General features: G+C 45.6%; 1 protein-coding gene across 1 annotated transcript in view; it reads left to right on the top strand.

The window, feature by feature from the left end:
• Positions 1-19,310, top strand: part of IDH1 (isocitrate dehydrogenase (NADP(+)) 1) — a 358,127-nt gene extending 338,817 nt beyond the window's left edge. Inside the window, exon 9 of the mRNA XM_069615604.1 lies at positions 18,910-19,310. Within this exon, the coding sequence (XP_069471705.1) occupies positions 18,910-19,003 (94 nt within the window). The 3' untranslated portion in view covers positions 19,004-19,310. The remainder of the gene's footprint in view (positions 1-18,909) is intronic.
• The last annotated feature ends 2,704 nt before the right edge of the window (positions 19,311-22,014 follow it).

Raw genomic sequence — 22,014 nt, 5'->3', positions numbered from 1 at the left:
TGCCCTTTGACGGTGAACACCATTTTGGCAGCAAGGCTGACGAGAGCCTTGAGAGGTTGCAGACCTCCAAAGCTGCAGCGAAGTCGTTAGGCGCTGCAGTTCGCCAACCTCCGCCTTTTCATCCTAGGGGACAGCAATGGAGGGGAGGTTCCTTTCGCTATTACTCGTCCTTCAGTAAAGCGAGGGGAGCTAGCAGTCAAAGAGGCCATCGTAAGAGTGCCAGAGGTGGAACTAAAGGTACTCGAGGTGCCAAGGCTGCTCAGGCAGTTGCCTCTTTACCCTCAGGCAACGCCGCAGCCGCTACCACTCAGTCATGAGGCCAGGTCCCATGGTTCGCCGGTTGGGGGAAGGCTGGCGCAGCATCTTGTAGAGCCATTACTTCGGATGTGTGGGTTCTGGAGATCATAACCCACTGCTACTGTCTTCCTTTTCGACAATCCACCAGGGAACCTCTTTGAAGTGTCCGGATCCGCTCCTTGCGCAGGAAATTCAAGCCCTGCTGGAGAAAGGCACCATAGAACTGGTGCCTGTAGCGGAGAGGAACAAGGGATGGTATTCCCCTTATTTTTTATTTCAAAGAAAGACGGGGGATTGAGACCCATCATGGACTTGTGCGGTTTGAACAAACTCCTCAGGAAGGACAAGTTCAAGATGGTGACTCTTTCTCTAGTTCTCCAGGCCCTTCAACTTCAGGACGGGTTGGTGTCTCTCGACCTCAAGGATGCTTACTTCCATGTGCCGATCCATCCCAAGCACAAGAAGTACCTGAGGTTCGCGGTTGGCGACTCGCACTTTCAGTTTCGGGTCGTGCCGTTCGGATTGACCTCCGCCCGAGGGTTTTCACCAAGCTCATGGTGGTGGTGGCAGCGCATCTCAGGAAAGGGGGGATTTACGTCTACCCCTACCTGGACGATTGGTTGATCAGGGGGAGCTCTCCCGAGCAAGTCCTGGATCATCTGTCCGTCACCTGCCACTCCCTTCACAGGCTGGGCTTCTGCCTCAATTTAAAGAAGTCCCATTTGACACCAACGCAGCGGCTCCAGTACATCGGAGCAGTGCTCGACACGTCCCTGGGCAGTGTTTACCTCCTCAGGTGAGGGCTCTTCACATTCAGCAGATGGTGCACAAGTTTCAGTTTGCCCAGGATCTCCCAGCATCTGAGTTCTTGAGACTGCTCGGCCTCATGGCATCCTGCATTCTTCTGGTGCCAGAGGCTCGTTTGCGGATGAGATCTTTGCAGTGGGCACTCAAGCTCCAGTGGTCTCAGTCCTCTGGCAGGCTGTCGGACCCTGTTCAGGTGCCGCCCTCGGTGGCCCGGGACCTTCTGTGGTGGGCCGTCGAGGGCAATCTGATGAAGGGGGCCCCATTTTGGCTGCCCTGGCCGGAGGTGACGATCATGACGGACACATCCCTCACGGGATGGGGAGCTCATGCAAACGAGTTGACAGTCAGCGGTTGTTGGTCTCTGTCGGAGTCCAGACTCCATATCAATCTGTTGGAGCTGAGGGCCGTCAGGCTAGCCTTGAAGGCTTTTCTGCCGACTGTGCGCGGAAAGAATGTCCTGATTCTAACAGACAACACGGTGGCCATGCACTACCTCAACAAAAAGGGGGGGGGGGGCAGGGTCACTTCCGCTGTGCAGGGAGGCGATGCAGCTCGGATTCTGGGCCATCCAGCAGGAAGTTTCGATCTTGGCTGTTCATCTGGCCGGAGACGACAACGAGACGGCGGATGCTCTGAGCAGGCAGAGCTCGATCTCTCACGAGTGGGAGCTGGCTCAGGAGATTCTCCTGGAGATCTTCGCCCTTTGGGGGAATTTCAAGTGGATCTCTTCGCCTCCAGTGTCAAGCGGAAGTGCGAAAGGTTTTGCTTGCGGGAATTTCCTCCAAAAGGAGCCTTAGGAGACGCGTTCGTGGTGGAGTGGTCATTCCCACTGCTGTACGTGTTTCCTCCAGTCCCCGTCATCCCGCAAGTGCTGCGGAGGTTACGGAGGTTCGGTTCCCGGATGATCCTCATTGCTCCGGCGTGGGCCTGGAGGATGTGGTACCCGAACCATCTAGACTTGTCCATCTGCCCTCCACGTCACCTTCCCTACCGAGACGATCTGCTCTCACGGGAAGGGGGTCAGGTTCTCCATCCAGAGGTCAGATACCTCAATCTTCACCATTGGCTTCTGAAAGGTTGAGGTATAAGGATTGGGACCTCCCTGAAGACGTGATGGAGGTGTTGCTCTCGGCCAGGCGGCCGGCAACAAAGTCTCTGTACCGTTGCCGTTGGAGAAAGTTCTGCGACTGGTGCAGAGTTCAGAATGTGGATCCTTTTGAATGTGACATTCCCATGGTTCTGTCTTTTTTTTGCTTCCTTTGGCCCACAGGGGCTTGCAAGTGACGACCTTTAAAGGTTACCTGGCGGCGCTGTCCATATTTAAGCGCTCGTCTGAAGAGTGTTCCTATTTAAAGATTCCTTTAATTTCGCAGTTTTTGAAAGGGCTCACTAATATGTTCCCTCCGTCACCTTTTTTGGTGCCAGGTTGGGATTTGAACCTTGTTCTTAAGTTTCTTATGGGTGCTCCGTTTGAGCCTTTACATTCTTGCCCTTTGAGGCTGTTGACTCTGAAAACTGTTTTTGGTTGTGGTTACTTCCGCTGGCAGAGTGAGTGAGTTACAGGCACTTTCAGTTAAGCCACCCTTCACTGTGTTTCAGAAGGACAGGGTTGTCCTTGGAGTTCGTCCTTCTTTTCTTCCAAAGGTGGTTTCGGATTTTCATTTGAGCCAGAAGGTTGTTCTTCCGGCTTTCTATCCTCCTCCACATCCTGGTAAGGAAGAGGAGAGGCTCCATCGGCTTGATCCTAGGAGAGCGTTGAGCTTTTATATTTCCCGCATATCCCGGGTCAGAGTGGACGATCAACTTTTCATTGGTTACGCTGGAAAGCGTTTGGGACAAGCTGTGACGAAACAGACTTTGTCTCGTTGGATTATTTTAGCTATCTCCGAGTGTTACCGCTTGGCAGTTAAGGACCCTCCGCCTGGCTTGCGGGCCCATTCTACCAGGGGAGTGGCTGCGGCTACTGCCCTCCAGAGGGGGGTTCCTATTCGTCACATCTGTGATGCAGCCACCTGGGTTTCAGTACATACTTTTGTATGTCACTACTCCCTCGATTCCATCAGAGGGCAAGATCTGGCCTTTGGCAAGGCAGTTCTCTATTCCGCAATTTGATTGGGCATGCTAAATTGGTATTCTAAATTCTTTCCCACCTCCTTGCTTGGTACTGCTTTGGGAGTCTGTCATAGATATGGAATACGTCGGAGGACCCAATCCCCTCGAAGAACAAGTTACTTTCTTACCTGGTAACGTTCTTTCGATGGGATGGTCCGACAACGTATTCCATATCGCTCCTTCCCTGCCTTCCCCGCTGCAGAATTTCTTTTGCGATTGCAGCTTGCGTTCCGCAAGGCCTTGTGTGTATGACTGGCGGAAAAATGGTGGCACACGTTCTGGGAAAAAACTATAACTGAGGCTATGGGTTTTGTGCGTCCTACTTATCACATTGGCTGACGTCGTCCGTCGGAGGAGGTCCTCTGGGACGGCGCATTGACGCAGGACGCAGACGCCAAAGATTTTCCGAAGCAGCACAGCTGTGGACATTACCTGTCATAGATATGGAATACGTCGTCGGACCATCCCATCGAAAGAACGTTACCAGGTAAGAAAGTAACTTGTTCTTTGGTATATGCCTGTACTGCACAAGTTGGTAGTGTTACTGAACAGCCAGGCTTATCCCAAGAGGGGTAAATGTGAGCTTTAGAGCTGTAGCAATGAAATCCACAAATACAAGTAGCCAAGTAACACTTACACTCATGGTTTTAGTTATAAATTGCTTATTTAAAATGCGATGTTAAATAACTGTCTTTAAAAAGGGCAATATATGTAACAATCAAATGAAGTTTAGAATACTTTTCCAGAATCAGCACAAAACTAGTAGATACTCTTTTGAGATGCTTTTTACACACTACCTACACCCAGAGGTGACTTCACTAACAAGGACAGTAATGGCATTTATATTGCACTAGTGTACTTTGTAGATTCTGAGGTTTGCAGAAAGGAAAGACTAGAGGAAGGAAACAGGTTAAACAGGTTCTCAGGACGTGAGTATGCTTAAATCTTCCAATGACGTCTAGACAAAACCTTTCCCAGTAATAATAGTTAAAAACCAAGATATCAGAAAATGGTGAAATGGACTAGTCTGCAGGGATCCAGGACAGCCACAGTTAATTAGAGCATAGTCTATGGAGCTGAGGCACTTCTTGGATAAGTCTTGTACAAAGTTATAGCGTTTAGGAAGAAAAATCACTGTAGGGGCACAAGCTGTTACACTTGTGGAAAGTAGAGTTGCAATCAACTCCAACAAACATAGCTCACGCAATTCTCAACTGAGAAGAGAAAAGCTAAAGACACTCGGGTAAGTACCCCAAGTCTGAACATTACCTCTGGTTAGAAGAAGAGTGGTCCAGCTGGTTTGTCTGGTTGCAGCAATGCATATCCTGGGTTCCTGAGCCTTAGTCGTTGGGGCAAGAGGGAAGATGTCTGGAGGACTCCTGCGGCACCAATTTGGAGGTCAGTGGCACATCGCAGTTTCAGCGCGCAGTAAACGGCACCACTGTGGATCTTGGATGCCATTTGGGCTTCCTTCACTCCTTGAGTCCTCCACTCTGGTGAGGGGACTCCAGCTCTGGCTGTCCTGCTTCTGGAGGTTCGTTTGACTCCTGGAGCTTCTGGCTGGATTGCAGAAGTTGCACTCGCCTACTGATTTCTTGACCCCTGGCACTTGGTTCTTGCAGCAGCAAAGAAATACTGCCAATCGGGGAAGATGGTCCAGTGGAGTTCGTCTCTGGGTTAGTTGGTCTCACTAACCCAAGGGAAGAAGTCGCCCCTTCCAGAGCTTCTCTCTTCGATCAGAAAAAGGAGTTTCAGCACAGCAGCAGGGCTTCACCAGGCATTCAAAGGTCCAGGAGGATGCAGCAAGCTTTGTTCATGGTTTCTTCCTCAGGTGTTTTTTCCAGTGGCCGACTCTGCCTCTGGTCCCAAAACCATTGCCTTTTAAGCAGGTTTCTCCCATTCATGCACAGCCTAAGCTGTACCTCACACAGCAGGGTGGCTGTCCTGGAAGGACAGCCAGCCTGCCTGCCATTCATAAATGGGTGCATTCAGGCATTCCTAAAGACAAACGACAGGGGAGTTCGGGACGCTCCCTCACTTCCTGCCCTTCCAGACACGGGAGCCAGAGGCGGGTTTCAGTACTGAAACCCACCAGCGGCAAAATTAACAAAGGGCTCAAACCTGGTTTGGCGTGCAGAGTAAAACCCAAGAAAGACCTCACAAAAAGAAAATGCAAAAAAAGACCAGTGCCTTTTTGACAAAATGGTTACTCCCGGGTGCTATGCTGCAGCTGAGGATTCAACCGGCGGTAGAAAAGCACAATGGTAGGAAAATTAAACCACTGCCACCAGCCATTTAAAGTAGTGAGGGTAAGATAAAAAGGTTTACATGAGTAGGTGGGAAGAGGGGCAACTAAGTAACCCCCAGCACTCCACATATGATGTTGTGTGCCGGACCCACAAAGAAAGGGTAAGTATAGTCAATTTAACTTCACTTTACTATTCTTTGGAACAATAGTGCATACAAGAAATGGTATTTAAACCTTATGAGAAATCTTAAGGATTTCTCTGTGAAACTGCCCTGAAGGTGCTGTGTCACCATAAAAAACGTAGATGCCTATGGAGTTTGTCAGACTTCAAAAACAAAGGAAACACATAATCCAAATCAGGTCAAAACACATGAGCGAGTGAGAAAAAGGTCTTGCCCACTCCAAGGTTAGAATGAAAGTCCTAAAGTCCAGCAAAAGAGCTGGGGGTCTCTAAGGTTGAAGGGAATCAGCACAGAAATGAGAATTCTCCTAACAGTCCGCATAGAACACTGTCAAACCCAAAGTTTGTATCTGGGATGAAAAGTGTCCGCAGTTCCGGATTAATACTTGGACTGCTTGGTGCTCGGACTGATGTTAAAATCAGTGTCACAGGCTGTGTTGCCTGGCAAATTGGGGATTGCTGGTTTGTTGTGCTAGTTGCTCTGCAGTTCACCAGCGCTCTCTCTCCCCTTCACTGTCAGGCCTTCTGGGTGATGGGTCCTATGGGATGAACAGAAATAAACTGTCGCGCATATTGCACAACAAGTATGGGGCAAGGAAAAAATTGTACTGTGTTCCCTCATCCAGGCCCAAGTCCCACAACCTGGCTCTGGTAAAAATTCTGACAGGCCACCTGCCCCAGGATCAGAGGGATCCTCGTCCCCTATTGACAGGGTCAGGTGCCTGATCCTGTATGTCACCAATTTAAAACCATGAATAATCCTCCTCGCTGGCATTTGCCAGAAATTGTCCCTTTTTCGTAGTTTCCTGCAGGACACCAGAGTTCTTTGAAGTCCCCTGCCTGACTCAGAGTAAATGGTAGGGCAGCCAAAGGGGTTGGGAGATGCTGCCTGCTAAGCAATGCTGGGCCCGAGAGTGGTGCAAGGAGGATCAACTGCCCTACCATTGGGATAAGTCATGCCCCTGACCCTTTTTTATTCAGAGATCTTTTCAAATTAGTAACGTTTCCTTGACCCATTGATACACAGAAGGTGACATGTACCAGGCTAATGAAAACCCCCTCACCCCCCCACCCCCCATAAGAGGCGATGAAAAGGCGTTAATGACTTCCAATTTAGTGGGAGCAGCACCAGAGGGATTCTGGCGGTCACCAACTCCTGGTTGTACAGCGAAAGTGGTTTCCAAAATGGCTCAAAAAGGAGAAAATCTGTCTGTTACACAAACAATGAGATATACAATTCTGAAATGCCTGTGAGCAAACTTGTCCTCAAGTGCCTTCTGTGTTCCGCACCATATAGGCAGAAGTGCAAACTGGATGAGACCATTGAAGAGCTCAGTAGCAATGAATCACTTCCTCTAATTTCTGCAAAAGTCTCTCCAGGTGGCAGCTGTCCTCATTAAAGGCTCGAGCCACATTGCAAGATAAGGAGGGGTGGAGCAGAAAGAGGGGCAGAAAAGCCACGGATCATTAAGAACTGCCCAGTCCCATTCCAAATCCAATAGTCCCAATTGCCATAGAAGAGTTAATTGGGGCTAGACTCCTGTATAAACCACTGGCTTTTTTAGAGTAGTGAGATTGGAGACAGTGAAGGTGTCTTGGAGCGCGGTGAAGACTAAAGAAGGTGTAGTAGAGCAAGATGGCTAGAACAAGATTGCAGAATAGGAGGCTTGAGTTGGGGAACACAGAAGGTCGAAAAGCTGGTGGCAGGAATGAACGGGTTGTGAAGATTGAGAAGGAGAGGTGATGGTAAGCGAAGAAGAGGTGGATAGTAAAAAGGCAAGAAAAAGGAACCGGTGTGCAGTCAAAAAGTCGAAAACATTGTCGAAAGACAATGTCGAAAAAAAAAAATCTATTGTTTTCTCTTTTTAATTATGTTTATTTTGGGTTCCGGGAGTAAAAAAAAAGGGTAAAACTTTAAAAAAAAAAAGGGGGGGTTTTGGGAGGAACCCTCCCATTTGGAACAAAAATCAATTTAAAAAAAATTTGAATTTGGTTTTTTCTACTTTTTTTTTTTTCCCCCGACATTACGACTTTCGACATAATGTCATTCGATTTTATCACTATAAACCAAAGGAACCATGTGCTTTCATGGTATTCAGCAAAGAAGCCTAGAGCCAGGAGGGGGAAGTTGGAAAGAGATGATGACTAGCAGCAAGCACATAATCGGCTTGACAGGTGGGAGTTAAGGGATGGAAGTACAAGCATGTGGCAGAGCGTATGTGGTGCAAAAAGAGTTCTACAGTAGGGAGGAGAGAAAGAAAGAGCCCCTTAGGTACAAGATTTTTTTCAAGATGTCAAGGAGGCAGATGAGACTGGGGTGTGGGGAACTGCAGCCACGGAGGCAGGGAAATCCTCCTGATTCTTCCTAGTAAGTGTGTTCAGTTTTCATATGTAGGGGGGACTCTATGGATACAGTGGTATGTTATGTGATGGAAGTCCCCTGGCTTAGCCCCTTCGGCATGGCAGGGGATCCTCACAATGAACGGATTCGACCCACTCCCCAGTTGAAAGTCTGCAGTTCTTTAAACAAAACCCCACCAAAGGAAACACTGCCCCTTTCTTTAAGTGATCTTTCCATTCACTGGAGACTAATATTCTGTATTGCAACACTGTTAATAATCCAAAATATCAAGAAAAGTCATTACAATGCTTCAAAATGAAGACTGGTGAGCCACAAAGTCCAGCAGATATAACTTGGCTAGCCGGAATATTTCTGACCGGGGATTGTATCATAGGGAAAAAGAAACTCCAGAGAAATTGACCCCCAGCAGAAAACCTCTGCCCGAGAACAAATTCTTTTAACCTTCCTGAGCATGCAGGCTATTCATGATACAAAGGAATTGAGGCTTACCTCCTGTGTTTTCAGTACTGAGATCACATGTTGTGGAAACTGGCAATCTGTGCACAAGTAGCACAGGGAGGCTCACATGGCGATTTCTGGCTTCCAATTTGGTAGAAAGTCGTACACCCATGTTACCTCAGGGACTCTAGCCAATCACAGCCATTTGTCAATCAGAAAACACAGACCCACACCAGAGGTGCTGCCTAGGGGGAGGACGGAGAACACTAGAAAACCACCCAGGCAGGCTGGGTTGGATCAGGAGTTTGGAGAGGGCCTCTGGATTTTGAAGAGGGAAACTGAAAGATCTAGGAGTAAGGAAATTGTGAGAGTTCAGCGAATAGAGTGGTGTTTGAAGTAGAAAGTGAAAGATTATTGGTGAGCACAGGGATTTTAGATCATGGAGCATGGAGATTAGATGGGAGACCAGAGTGTGAGCAAGGGAAAGCACTTGTGACCTCAAAAAGGAGTGCAAGACTAGATTGGGAAACGGAGGTGGTGGAGATGTTGGAATCCAGTGAGAGAGGCAAAGTTGTTGTTAGCGGAGATTATCGGGAGGAGGGGTTTGGGATTATAGATGAGCTAAGAGGCAGAGCATATCAAGAAGATGGAGTTGAGATTGGAGCTGAAGCATATCACAAAGCGGAAGTTTGGAGTAGAGAGGAGATTGGTGGCAGAGCAAGTTAAGGCAGGTAATTTGGGTACAGAGTGGTAACTGGTGGCAGAGAACATTAAGCAGAGGACGTTTATCGGGTGAGCCAGTTTGTGGCAGAGAATACGGGTGGAGAAGGTTGCGAATAGCAACCAATAGGGTTGGTGAAGAATATCAGGATGAGGAAATGGAGCCTGGAGGAGAAGCTGGTCACAAGATGAACATTAGGAAGAGGTAGAATGTACTAAATAGTTTGATGGTGAAAGATGGAAGAGGTGAAGTGATGGGAGGAGGCTGACGGGAACAGATATGAGAGGAGAGGAGAGGAGAAGAGAGGAGAGCGAGAAAGAATAAGGCTCCTGCAGGCCCAGTTGGCCTAAGGTAGGTGTTTGAGGCGAGAGTAGGAAGAAGCAATGGTAGAAAGCCTCAGAGAAGGGAGAAATGGAATACCTCAGCACAGGTCCTGGGAAATCAGGGGACCTTCCTCTGTGGCTCGGCAGCCACAAGAAGGACACCTTCCCACCACAGTTGTCATAGCTGAGCCAGCAACGGGCACCCTGCGATTAGCGAAGTTCAATTTGTATGCTTCCCTTCATAAAGTGACACAACACATAGGCTACATGGGCAGAAATGGACCTGGCTTGTGATACTAAAAGGGTGGAGGCAACCTGGGACTAAGACGTTTACTTTGAATTCTGTACTTTCTTTGGCACACTGTTTTTTATTTTATTTTTTTCAACCGGGTTCCCCAGAACCTTAAATCTGCAACACGTGAGATTGACTCCCTCATGGGTGAGGAAGAGAGGGAGACTTGGGAGACTGCCTTAGTCCTAACCCACAGTAGAGTAACCTGGGAGGGGGAGACCCTAGGAGATATGTTTCTTTATGACCCCTATTACTATTATTTTGGCTCATCCCATAATAAGTCCCCCCAATAGAAGTTTAGCTCGAAATCCTTGTTTAGGCTGCTTCTTGACATGCCGTTGCTACATGATCGTTTGTGTATCACATATTTCATACATTGTCACCTGTCTGTTGGCCTAGCTGTCTCTGGTTGTCTCTGTGTGGGTATCTATCATCTGTGTGTGCGCCTGTCTCTTTATCTAGGTAATTGTGTTCACCCAAACACTTAATGTGAGCACAGGTCTTGCAACAACCACATAACATTGTGGTATCTGACGTGCAAGTGAACATAAGCTGCGTACATGTATGTGCAGGTGGTTTTCGGTCTGTTGCTCATCTTCATGTTGCAAGGTACAAATTATGAATGCACATTCAATGCAAGATACAAGGGTGCAACCATTTGTGCTATCCCTCTACATTTTAAAAATCAACATGTGTACATGGACTTTTAATGGGGTTTCTCAAGTCCCCGATGCTTGGACCCTCGCTGATTACCAGTGTACTTGGCCCACTAACCCTGCCCATGAGACCGAAAAGGACAATCTATTCCTGGACACACCACCTGTCTCTCAGGGCCGGGAAGCTTCACCAATTGACTATCAAATGTTCAACATCCTCCTCAGGAAGGCAGATGTACTGGTCTCCGTAGAACATGTGGTAGTGGTGTGGTAGTGCAAATTATGCTGTGAAGATGTTTGCTGGAACTGCAGAAGTGATGTTGGCACTCCCTTCCATATGTTGTGGTTATATAGGAAAATTCTATTGTTTTGGGATGGTGTTTTCCAGAGAATTGATTTGGTCTTAGACCTATCCCTTCCTAGAGGGCTTACTTCCTTCTAATATTGTATTATCCAGTGGAATACATTTCTGGGTATACACGGCATTATTGGTTGCCAAAATACACATCTTGAATTTCTTGAAAAGTGATACTGCCCTTTGTGTTGACTGGTTGCTGAGCTTATCGCTTCTCTCCAAAAGGGAGAAAGTTACTTTTCATGTTAAAGATCAATATCATAAATATGAAAACATCTGGGGAGTGCTTAATGACCTTTATGCTTAACTGTCTCCAAATGTGCCTTTTAATATTTATTTAATTTGACCCCTCATTAACATTTGTGTGTTGTGGATGGATTTAGCCTCCCCTGCCCTTTTTTCTCTTTTTTTTTTTTTGCCCGCTTTTGCATTAGGACTATGACGGCAGTTAGGTTTGTATCTGTTCTATACTCTATACAAAGAAACAACTGTTCTATATCATTTGTTCATGTACCTTTAAAATGAAAAATAATTTGGTGGGGAAAAAAAACTTTCCAAACAACCTCACAATAGTCGTTGGGCCAATCATTGCGGTGCAGTGAATTCTCCATCTTGCGTTCGGACAATTGTAGTAGGCTGATAACATAGTTAAGGAGAAGAACAGTCCAAGCCAACTCAACCCCAAAAGAAATGAAAAGCAAATAACTACCTCGAGTCACTGCACTTGTTCCAAGCCCATAGCCTCCTCATAACTGGGTTCTTGAACATCCATGGGAGCCTGACCATGAGGCATCAAACAGTGGTAGGAGATGGGGTGGATGAAATCCTCAGGCGAAGAGGTGGTCATCAGCCAGAGAAGGAAGGAACAAGAGGGCATGCTTGGAGCAAGGTAGGGGGAAGGGTTGAGACCCTGATCGTAAGGGTTTAGACCCACAGTGGAAGTAGGGACAAGGCAAGGAGTAGAGGAGAAACAGGCTCAGATGAGTGGTATAGATGGTGTAGAGGAAAGGAATCCAAACCCCCGATAAGAATGGTGATCAGGTCTCTTTAACGTCAAATATGGAAGCTCGGATGAGAAAACTGAGCCGATTCAGTTGGATAATATAGTTCGACCTGCTGCTGGTGTCAGTGTCATATATAGGACTGGCAAGAGAATAGGAGATTTCTGTATGCCACCAGCAAAAAGGAACAGACTGGCGGAGATTTAGACTGTGAACAAAAATTATAATTTATTTGCATTTTTAAAGCGCTCGCACAGCCCGGGGGCATCGAGGCGCTGTTACAGATTTTCTTTTGTAGGTGTCTTAGTTGCATATTTATAATGCGCTTAAAAACCCAGAGGTTTCTAAGCGCGGACCAGGTTATCGAAACTGTGTTGCTTCGTGTCGTCTTGCTTCCAAGGCAAGCACGTTGGCACTGAGCCATCCTCCATTATACAAAAGACTGAGTGATGATGTAGTTCTCCCTCCCACCCCCAAATCCTTAAGAACCTTATAGGCAGTTCTTCACACGTATGAACAGTTTCTTTTTTTTTTATTGGACTAGAACATTGAAATTTCACATGCAGTGAGAGAAACCCTGATTTTGTTTTTAGATTCAAGTGGAATAGGGAAGGAAAAGTAATCCTGAGAATTTCAAGATGTATAATATTTGTGTTATGCAACTGTTAATTATCTTGAAAGTAGGAGAGACAGAGAGACACAAACCAGCTCCTGCATTTTGCGATATTTGTAATGTTGCAGGTACATAAACTGGTGCCCAAAGATGGAACTATCCAGGTAGTCCAATTTTAATGCGCCAATGGCCATGATTACTGTGTATTTCTGTGGGAAGGCCAAAAACTGGCATACAATTTCAATTAGCCGAAGCGCTGTGTAAAGAAAAGCAAAAGCGCTTCAGTTTAAATGTGTCTGCCTAGTTGGAAATTGGCTGTGTAGCTGCCATCTTGGAGGGGAGTCCTGTCCTGCCTAGTGAAAAGCATGTACCACTAGCCTCCTGATCGTGCCACAGATAATAGTCCTGGTAGGCGAGGTGTGAACTTATACTAGTCCCTATATTAGGGATTTGTATGTTCTAGTGAACGTTGTCTAATCACACACTGGGTGCTAACAAGTCGTAAGTACTGACCATTGTATACAGTCATTCAAACCTACCTCATGGGTCTTTAGACAGTAGATCTATTTCTGTTCCAAGGTCAACAGGCAGTTTGTTATTGATAGACCATAAATGTCTTGTTTCAGTTGATCCAAAACGAGCCAAGTGAGGTCATCTGGCACATGGTCTTATTCTATGAAGTTTTGGACTAGCGGTGCTGTGAGGACCCTGTTCCTAATACTGCTCATATGTTCACCGATCATAGCTGCTACCGTTCGGTTTGTCATCCATATGGACAGTAGATTGCAGTGATATTAATTCCTCTAGGGCTTCTGGTTCTTCCTTGGCCCTCTTAGTCCTTGGGGTCTCTCCTGGTCTTTCTTTGGGTTGTTTGCTGCAAAAGCTACCTGTGAGGTAGAAAAAACGTACTTCCGTTAGAGCAGGTGGCCCATTGACTTTTACACCATTGATTCCTATAAAACTTTCTACTTGACCTGTAACAATACTTAAGTGGCTCTGGGGCTACTTACCTGCCCCAGAACAGTTTTCCTGGACCCAGAAGGGACTCCGGGAGCTCTGGACTAAGAATTAGAAATTTAGCACTTGCTTCTGATATGTAATGCTTTTTTAAAGTCCTGCTCTGCAGTTCTGATGGCTACTATATTATTACACTATAGCTTATTTGGTTGACTGTGTAAATATTTTCCCTGAAGTGTATTGCAAAGATAACTGTTCCGAAAATGTATCTTCAATTCTTTGTGTCCTTTGGTTATAGTTTTGCAATATTGCCTACCCTATATCACTACATTCAGTTAATATATGTGCATTTGTATTATCTTTTAATATTATGTCTAAAGGGTCAAAAATAATGTAGTGTTGAAGTAAGGGATTTGTAGGCTATTTATCCTGCTAGTTGAAATGTCTACTTCCCTTTTGCTCCTATCTTCTACCTATGTGTTAAGGGCTGGCCATCAGGTCTAGGACCTCCTATGTAGAACGGTGGCAGGGTGTCTTACTGTTCTTAATTGTGCAGGACCATAGCAGATTTTGCCTGCATTGGTAGACTGTGGTTCTCTGGTTTCCCCTCCCCTGTACATGTTTTTTGGGTTGCTAGTTGAGGTAGTGGACCCATATTTTGGCAGTGGGGTTAGGAGAATACTTTTTCAACATTTACTGTTTTTATTGTATAGCATGTATCTTTGTAATACTGTATGTTACGTGTCATGTACTTTTTTGACCTGATAGGTCTCTATGTGTAGCACAATTAAAGAATATATTTTCGGTATATCAGTGTGGTGTACTTTCTATGGATAAGTGTGTGGAGTACTATTGGGGAGAATTTTCATTTCTTGTGCCAGTTCCCCTCGACCTGAGAAACAGCCAGCACTTTTGTTGGAACTCTGGAATGGGTTTCTTTTTTCTCCTGAGTGGGACTTTTTATCACTCGCCCATTATTTAGCTCTGAGATGGGAAGCCTATTTTTTTCTGATACTATATTCTTTTAACTTTTAATGGAGTCTTGCTTTCATCCATGTATTCCACTCCAGGCATCTGTAATACATTATTGCAACACCCAGCACCCTATGTGCAGTATTGCTCGGGAGTCCTTGGGCTCACCTTCTTATTCTGTATTACTTTATCCCTAGAACCACTGTTCCTAAGGCTTGTAAAGTACTTTTATTGTACCTTTCTTTTTATGGGATCGGTACAACCCACCTTATGTGGAGTGCTGAGTGGTTACCTAGTACCCCCTTTCCCACTGCTCTAGTAACTTTTTTGTTACATTGACGGAGAAACCCAAATGTATGTCCTTTTTTGGCCCTTATACCATTGCAGGTGGAGGTCGGTCCTCCGAGTTTTACCTTTGGCGGGATCCCTTTGTGAAGCCTGCCTTGGCTCCAGTGTGTCTGCTAAGGTAGGAAGAGAGGGAGGAGGGTGAAAAATCTCTGGCCTTTGTCTTAGGGTATGCCTGGCTGGAACCAGTTTTAGCTAGGTGGCTGGCTGTCCTGCGAGGACAGCCACCCCCAGTGATTGACCAGTCCATAGGACTGAATTAATAGGTTCCTGCATGAAAAGTGAAGCTTTTGGGACAGAAGGCAGAGTTTCCCACTGGAAATGAACTGCCGAAAAAGATGATGACCGGAGATGCCTGCAGCACCTCTAGTAACCACTGAAGTAACACTGCTGTCCTGACCCAGTTTTCGAATCGACAGGGAAGCTCCGCCAAGGACTACTTCCTCCTCTGGGCTGGTGGGCATAACCAGCCTCCAGACACTTTTCAATTTGAGCCGTTCTGCGACCTTCCTGGGCTGCAGAATCCCGATACCCAGGGTACCTCGACCACCTTTAAGTGCATTGCCTTGCCGTTGACTAATTTCAGTGGCATGCGTGTGGACCTCCAGAAGCATGAATCGTCTCCTCAGATTCCCCTAACCAGAGTGCAGGACCAAGAAACCAAAAAGGTTTTAACTAGCAGTGATCATTAGCTACTGGTGCTGAGAAAAAGGTGCCAAAACCACAAACTGACATGGCAGTACAAAGATTTCTGTGCTGACGAGTCACACTCTCGACTACTGCTGCACAAGCCTATCCAAGGTCCCCCCCCCTTTCATCACTACGACCAAGGACTAGGAGACTGGTTTTGCAGCCGTGCATCCAAAAGGCTTCCAGCTTCGTTAGCTTCTTCACTCTCTAGGTACGGTGGTGCTTAAGGGAAACTTACCTGAAGCCATTTATATAGCTCCTTTGCTTTGGAGCACTGTTTTTCACTCTGTGGGTGTTCACCCATTTGCAGTCTGTTAGGCAAGATTTGGAGCAGTACCCTTTGGGTGCACTACAACAACATTGACCTCCTAGCAATAGGAGCCCAACCTTTGGTATACTTCTGTACTACACAGGTTGGTAGTGTGGCTGAGCAGCCAGGCTTGTGTCAAGAGGGGTCAATGTGAGCAGTAGGGTGGTTACACAGAGATCCACAGTGACAAGTATCCAGATAAACACTTACACTCAAGGTTTCTTGATTAAACAATTATTAATTTAACAGTCAGTTTGAATAAACCATCTTCAGAAGGAGCAACATATCAGTAACACACAAATACACTTCAAAATGCACACTCTTAGTTTCTAGCATGTCAATGAAAAGGTTATACAATAAAACAGGAATCACACAAGTATTCTGAAGCAGGTAAGTACTTTTGAACCTCCAATGCAAAGTAAGTTAACCCCTTCCTGGAAGGAAATGTAAGACACAATGTCCGAGGAAAGGAGAGTTATTCAGGGAGGCAGGTCAGCCATTGCCAATTGGGCAAAAGTCTAGGTGAGCTGAAGCACTTCTTGTAGGTGAATAAAGGTCTTGCACAATGTTTTAGAAGTCTTTGTAGAAAAAGTAGAATCACAAGCTGGGAGGCTTGTCAGAGGTAGAAGATGCAAGCAACTCTACAGAAGCAACCAAGACAAGTCTCAACTGAGATCAAGTAAGGCTACAACAACCAGAGGTAAGTCTTCTAAAACTTTACAGTACCTTTTGGTTAGAAGAAATGGTTCCAGCTGGCTTCTGTTCCTGTGCAGCTCTGTAGATCCTGTTGTTCCTGGGCCTCCGTCGTGGGGACAAGAGGGAGGACGTCTGGGCACTCCTACAACAGAACGGGACGGTCAGCGACAGAAAAGGACAAACTTCTATTCAGCTGCACTTTGCGGGTTCAGCTCCTCGCGTCTCAACAAATAGCACCACTGCAGTCTCACAGGTACCACTCTGGACTTTCCTCGCATCTGGGGTCCAGCACTCTGTTGAGGTGGCTCAGGCTTGGTCAGTCCTGCTTCAAGGGAGCCCGGGGGAGGGGAGGGGAATCTTCCTTCAGCACAGGTCCATCTTAAAAGTGATGCACTCCGTTTGGTGTTCCTCTCCCTGGCACTTCAGTTGCAGCAGTGGAAGTACAGCCAGATACAAGAGGATGTCAAAACGAGTTCACTATGGAGTTGATTGGCCCCACCAACTGAAGGGGAGAAGTCGTCCTTGTAGGGCTTCTCTAGTTGAAACTAATTCGGAGCTTCAGCACAGCAGCAGGGCTTCATCAGGCAAACCAAGTGTCCAGGAGTTGCTGCAGGCGTCTCTTCCAAGTTCTTTCTGCCACTCATTTTAGCCTAGCTGTCACACTCACAGCAGGGTGGCTGTCCTTGCCGGACAACCAGTCAGCCAATCACCTTTGGGTGCATTCCTGTAACCAAGGGGATTAAGCACAAGGTGTTTCGGGCACCTCCCTCACTTCCTGCCCCTGCCAGACATACTGGAGCCAGAGGCGGGCTTCACTTGTGAATCCCGCCAAAGAAAAAACGAATAAAGGGACCAAACCTGGTTTGGTGAGCAGAGTAAATCTCACGAAGGACCTTTCCAGCAAAAAATGTTAAAAAAAAGACCGGGCCATTTTGACGAACGCAGCCCACGGTAAAAACATGCAATGGTAGTAAAAAGTAGACCATTGCCACCAGCCATTAATTGTAGAAAGGGTAACATAACATTGTTACATGAGAAACTAGACAAAGGGGATACAAAGTAATCCCGCCACCCCCCTCGCCCCCATGATACCCCTCCTCCCCACCCCCCAAAGCACCCTATTGTAAGATAGGGTCTAGAAAGTTATAAATGTAAGTAAAGTTAATTTCACTTCACTGCTCTTGGAAACAGTAGTTTCACCAACGGAAGGTATTTAAACATTTGGGAAATCTTAGGGACTTCCCTTTGTCACTGCACTGAAGGTGCTGTGTGCCACAATGTAAAGATGATGCATATGGAGTTTGTCAGACTCCATAACCAAAAAGAAACAGTCCAAATCACAAAAAGTACATGAGAGAGTGGGGGAAAAAGGGTCTCACTCTCCAGGTTAAAAATCAAAAGTCCTAGAATCGAGCAAAAGTGCTGAGGATCTCTAAGGTAGAGAGGAATTAGCACATTTCTGAGAATTCTCCCTAACAGTCACCCAGGCCTAAAAGCACAAGTCCCTCCAGGAAGGCTTTTCCTAACGTCCTGAACTTATTTTAAGACCAACTAACTTGTTACTTGTGCTAAGATTTGCATCAGAACTGTTACATTCCTATTGACTTCAGCATTGCTGGTTACATAACATAAATCCTCTGAACCTCTTGGCATGGGCACTGCTCGTTTCCCTCCAAAAACCTGAACTGAATACTTCCTTTCTTTTTAGGGAAAAGACTGCGGAACCAAGAGTTGTTACCAGTATTTAACTGTGATTGTTGTTCTTAAACCATTCCTGAATTTACCTAGATTTGAATAACTGCAGAGTTGATTTAATATAAACCTTAACTGAAGTCACTTCGTGTGTGGATAAGGAAAGTATATAACAAAATTGCTAACCTGTTTTATTCCCTTAAATATTAGAAATGGACGTTTGATGTTGCTAGTTAATATATTTCTTTGAGTTTAACTGCCTTGTGTATATTTAAAATAAATCACTCTTTTTGATATAACGGCAAGTGCGCGTTTCTTTAGATTCATGTATGTTCTGATTTATTTGTACTGATTTACAGCTCACATTCCTCCCCCTAAGCTAGGCCGCTCTGCCATTCTACCAAACTTGGGTATTACAGGCCTATATTAGAGGTTGGTGCCTTGACACCAACGGATAAGTCTTTTAGAGTTCAATACCAGTTGGACTGTAGAAAAACTTAACCTAACAACTACATGTAACCTTTAGTGTAAGCCTACTATCCCTGCCTTGTCGCTCCACCCACGTTACCTACCTTTGAGAGGTTTGGCTTCCCTTGCCAGTTTGTAAGCCTCCCATTAAGGTCATTGGTTGTCGATCCCTCAACATGGAGTTGAACCAAAACTGCCTTAACTATTGCATGGCCACTGATGTGATCTGGCGCCTTAGCACAAATCAGGATGCACACCTTTTACTTGGTAGAGTCTGGCCTTCCTGTAAATTATTGCATGAGGAGCGTTTTTTCTTTATTGTCGTTTCTATTTCTGTGCAAGCGGTTTAACACATTCTTTTTTCCAATTTCAGTGTACAGCGTTCCGACTACTTGAACACATTTGAATTCATGGATAAAATTGCTGAGAACTTGAAACTAAAACTGGCATCACCGCCGAAGCTTTAAGACTTGCGCAGGAACATGCCATGATGCTGGAGCTACTTGAAGCAACACCTAATATAGCTCCTTGTAACATGTCAGAATAATTTCCTCGACGTTGAAAGAAATATCAGCATTGTTTCATTTGTGTATTCAATTGGTGTAGATCTGTCTTCTTAAAGATAGAAACATTACCTCCAAAAATCACAAATAGTCTGATTTTTGGCTGTGATCCGTAGGCCACCCAGAAATGCACTTTTAGGAATACAAGATTTGCACCTTTTATTCGCAAAATTGACACTTTTATGAATAAAAGGCTTTTTTATTCTCAAAACACTGTTTTAAAACCATTCTCGTTCTTTGTGATTGTAATTTAAGCAGGTATAAGGTCTGCTTCTATTAAGCCTTTGTATGTTCCATCAAGCCTTTGTATGTGTTGCATAAGTTTCAGACTGAGTTTACAAACCATATATTTCTCAGGAATTCAAGGCAGTACATATTTATGAGAGGGCTAATATTGCCACGTCAATCTTTTTGGCAGCACTTTTTCACAAGTATTTTTAAACCCAGATAAATCTATGTTTACGTATTGTATTCCTTGTGAGCAGTTGCTCTTTTTAGGTTTAGAAAGGTTTATTGGGCAAAATAATTAAAGGGCTTGGAATGTACCACGTGGTAATAATATCTGTTTGGAGCTGGGCAGCCCGAAACGAAGAAAAGGTTGTCGGCTTCATACTGGGCAAGCTATACGTGCAAGAACCCAGTGAGAGATGGCCCAATAGCTCGTGGGACAGCGAACCTCCATCTGTGAGAGGTTCTTAGAAAAATTGCCAATTGCCATGAGCTCAAGCAGCTGAAATACATCAGGGCTGTCACTGCAGGCACAGGAGGAGCTGCTTGCCTTATGCATCCCTTTGCCGTAAAGTGTGTTTACTGTACGCATGCAGCTCTGTCCGTATTTCGTTGTTCTCTAATCCTAAACAGGGGTGGACTGGGAACCAGGAGAGGCACTGGAAATGTTTTGCATGTAGACTTATTTTACACTGCGACCAATGAGTGACTGGTGGGGAGCGAGGGCAAGAGGAACAGAACATTTCCATGGTATAGAATGTGTCTGTATTCGGCGAAACATTCAAACACTGACAGTGTCTGCAGAAAAGCTGACATTTCCATACTCGGTTTGCATTCCCTAAAATACATACCTTTAGGAATTAAATTCGAAAGGAAGTGCGGGAGGCATCGTGTCGATGCTTAGGAAGGTTGCAGACTTACCTTGTCATTGACAATATTCCTACTGCCTTCCGAGTTCAACAATGCCCACCAAAATACAGCGATATTGAGAATCTGTCGCACTGGTCTTTGCAAGACATGCAGAGTGGCCAGGTTTGCCTCTTCGCCTCATAGTGTTTGCTTACCCCTAGGAATAGCCGTACCCCTTTTCCATGGTAGAGGCCCTAGATCAGCCACCAAGTCATTGCCATTAGTCTGCTGAATGTAAACCTGGAACCCAGAGCAGCACCTTGGAGCCACGGAGGCGTGTATTCTCGCCATACAGTGCTTTAGACCCTCTACTTCATGGCGTTTTGTGGAGAGTGTTGTAGAGATAAAGAAATTACTGGCCAGGCATGTAAATGGGGTTACTGCAGGTGAGATGTATCAAAGCCGCAACACCACCACGCCTCCCCGCCACCCCATAAACTCTTTGCCGATTGGTCTTCTACAGATGACGGAAACTACTGTGAATTTTCTTAGAATGCTGCTTTTCATTGATCGAGTCTACTTTGAACTGAGAAATCCCAAACACAGATTATTTCTCTTCTGTATTTTTAATGAAATGTGTCTACATCTTCAAAGTATTCTTTTTATTCTTACCTACTCATTTAATTGTATGGTACTTCATCTGGGTACTTTATTTTTTATTAAACACTATTTTTTAGATCAAATAAAAGAGTTTAACATTTTAAGTGTTTTATTTCCCATTTTCTTCTCCCACAACAAACTTGCACTACTGACCTAATGTAAAGATTCTATCCGTGCGTGCGTTCCCTGGTTTGCACATGACTGCTGGACTATTTTTTTTCTAGCTCGAGAAAATCTTTGCCTGAAATGGTTGATGTGACAGCATGTCACAGATATTGTGCTTTGACCTTTATGCTCACAGCTGTGTGCCACTGCATTTCTGGCCCAGCTCGTTGTGTCTCCCGTTGATACAGAAATTAGTTTTCAGGGCAGTCCAAGTGCCAGGCATGCAATGCTTTTAAATACGTCCAAGTTGACATTACTAATATTACCAGCTCTTAACACACCTGTTTAAATAAATTGGACTACAAGACAGTTGTCAATATATACTGAACACACCAATGTTTGGTCTACCTCCACTGACCAAGTGTCCTGTTTCTTTGTATTGTCCTTGCCGTCCTGTCTTTATGTTGGCGCCCCGATGCCCGTGGGCTTTCGGCGCCCTACAAATAAATAAAAATACATGCCTCTGCAGCCTTATTAAATCCAGGGTGCTCTGTGGCCACCCTCGCAGGGCGGAGGTCTTCCCTGGGGCTTTGTAAAGGTGTGCTGGGAGATCACTTGGCCATTCAAGGGGTGTTTGTCATTTATGTAGGGCTGTGGCCCAAAGGATATCTCAGCTCTTGGTAAAACCGTGGAGAAGAATTGTTGGTCATTTATATAAGACTCATGGTAAAGGTCCCCCTCTAAGCTGGGTGCAGTCACTCATTGCTCAATCCTTAGAGGCCATGGGAATTGACCACAGGCAGAAACACGTTCTGGATGCCCCCTCGTCCCCCCCCCCCCAACCATATGGAGATGGGGCATAAGCGCACAGTCCAACACTAGAATCTTGCTTGCCTCATTTCAAATATCACCTGGAGGAGACAAACATCGGTTTATCCATCAGAGTTGGACATTTTGCTTTATCTAGGGCATGTCGCCTTGAAAATCGCAATGCACACGCTTGAATGTGTGCCAATGAAGCACTCAAGAATTGCTTATTGCAGAAGACGGTATAAGGTTCTCTTTTGTGGTAT

This window comes from Ambystoma mexicanum, chromosome 9 (assembly GCF_040938575.1).
Source record: "Ambystoma mexicanum isolate Mex_15411 chromosome 9, UKY_AmexF1_1, whole genome shotgun sequence".
NCBI lineage: Eukaryota > Metazoa > Chordata > Amphibia > Caudata > Ambystomatidae > Ambystoma > Ambystoma mexicanum.
This window is presented reverse-complemented; position numbering and strand designations above follow the sequence as displayed.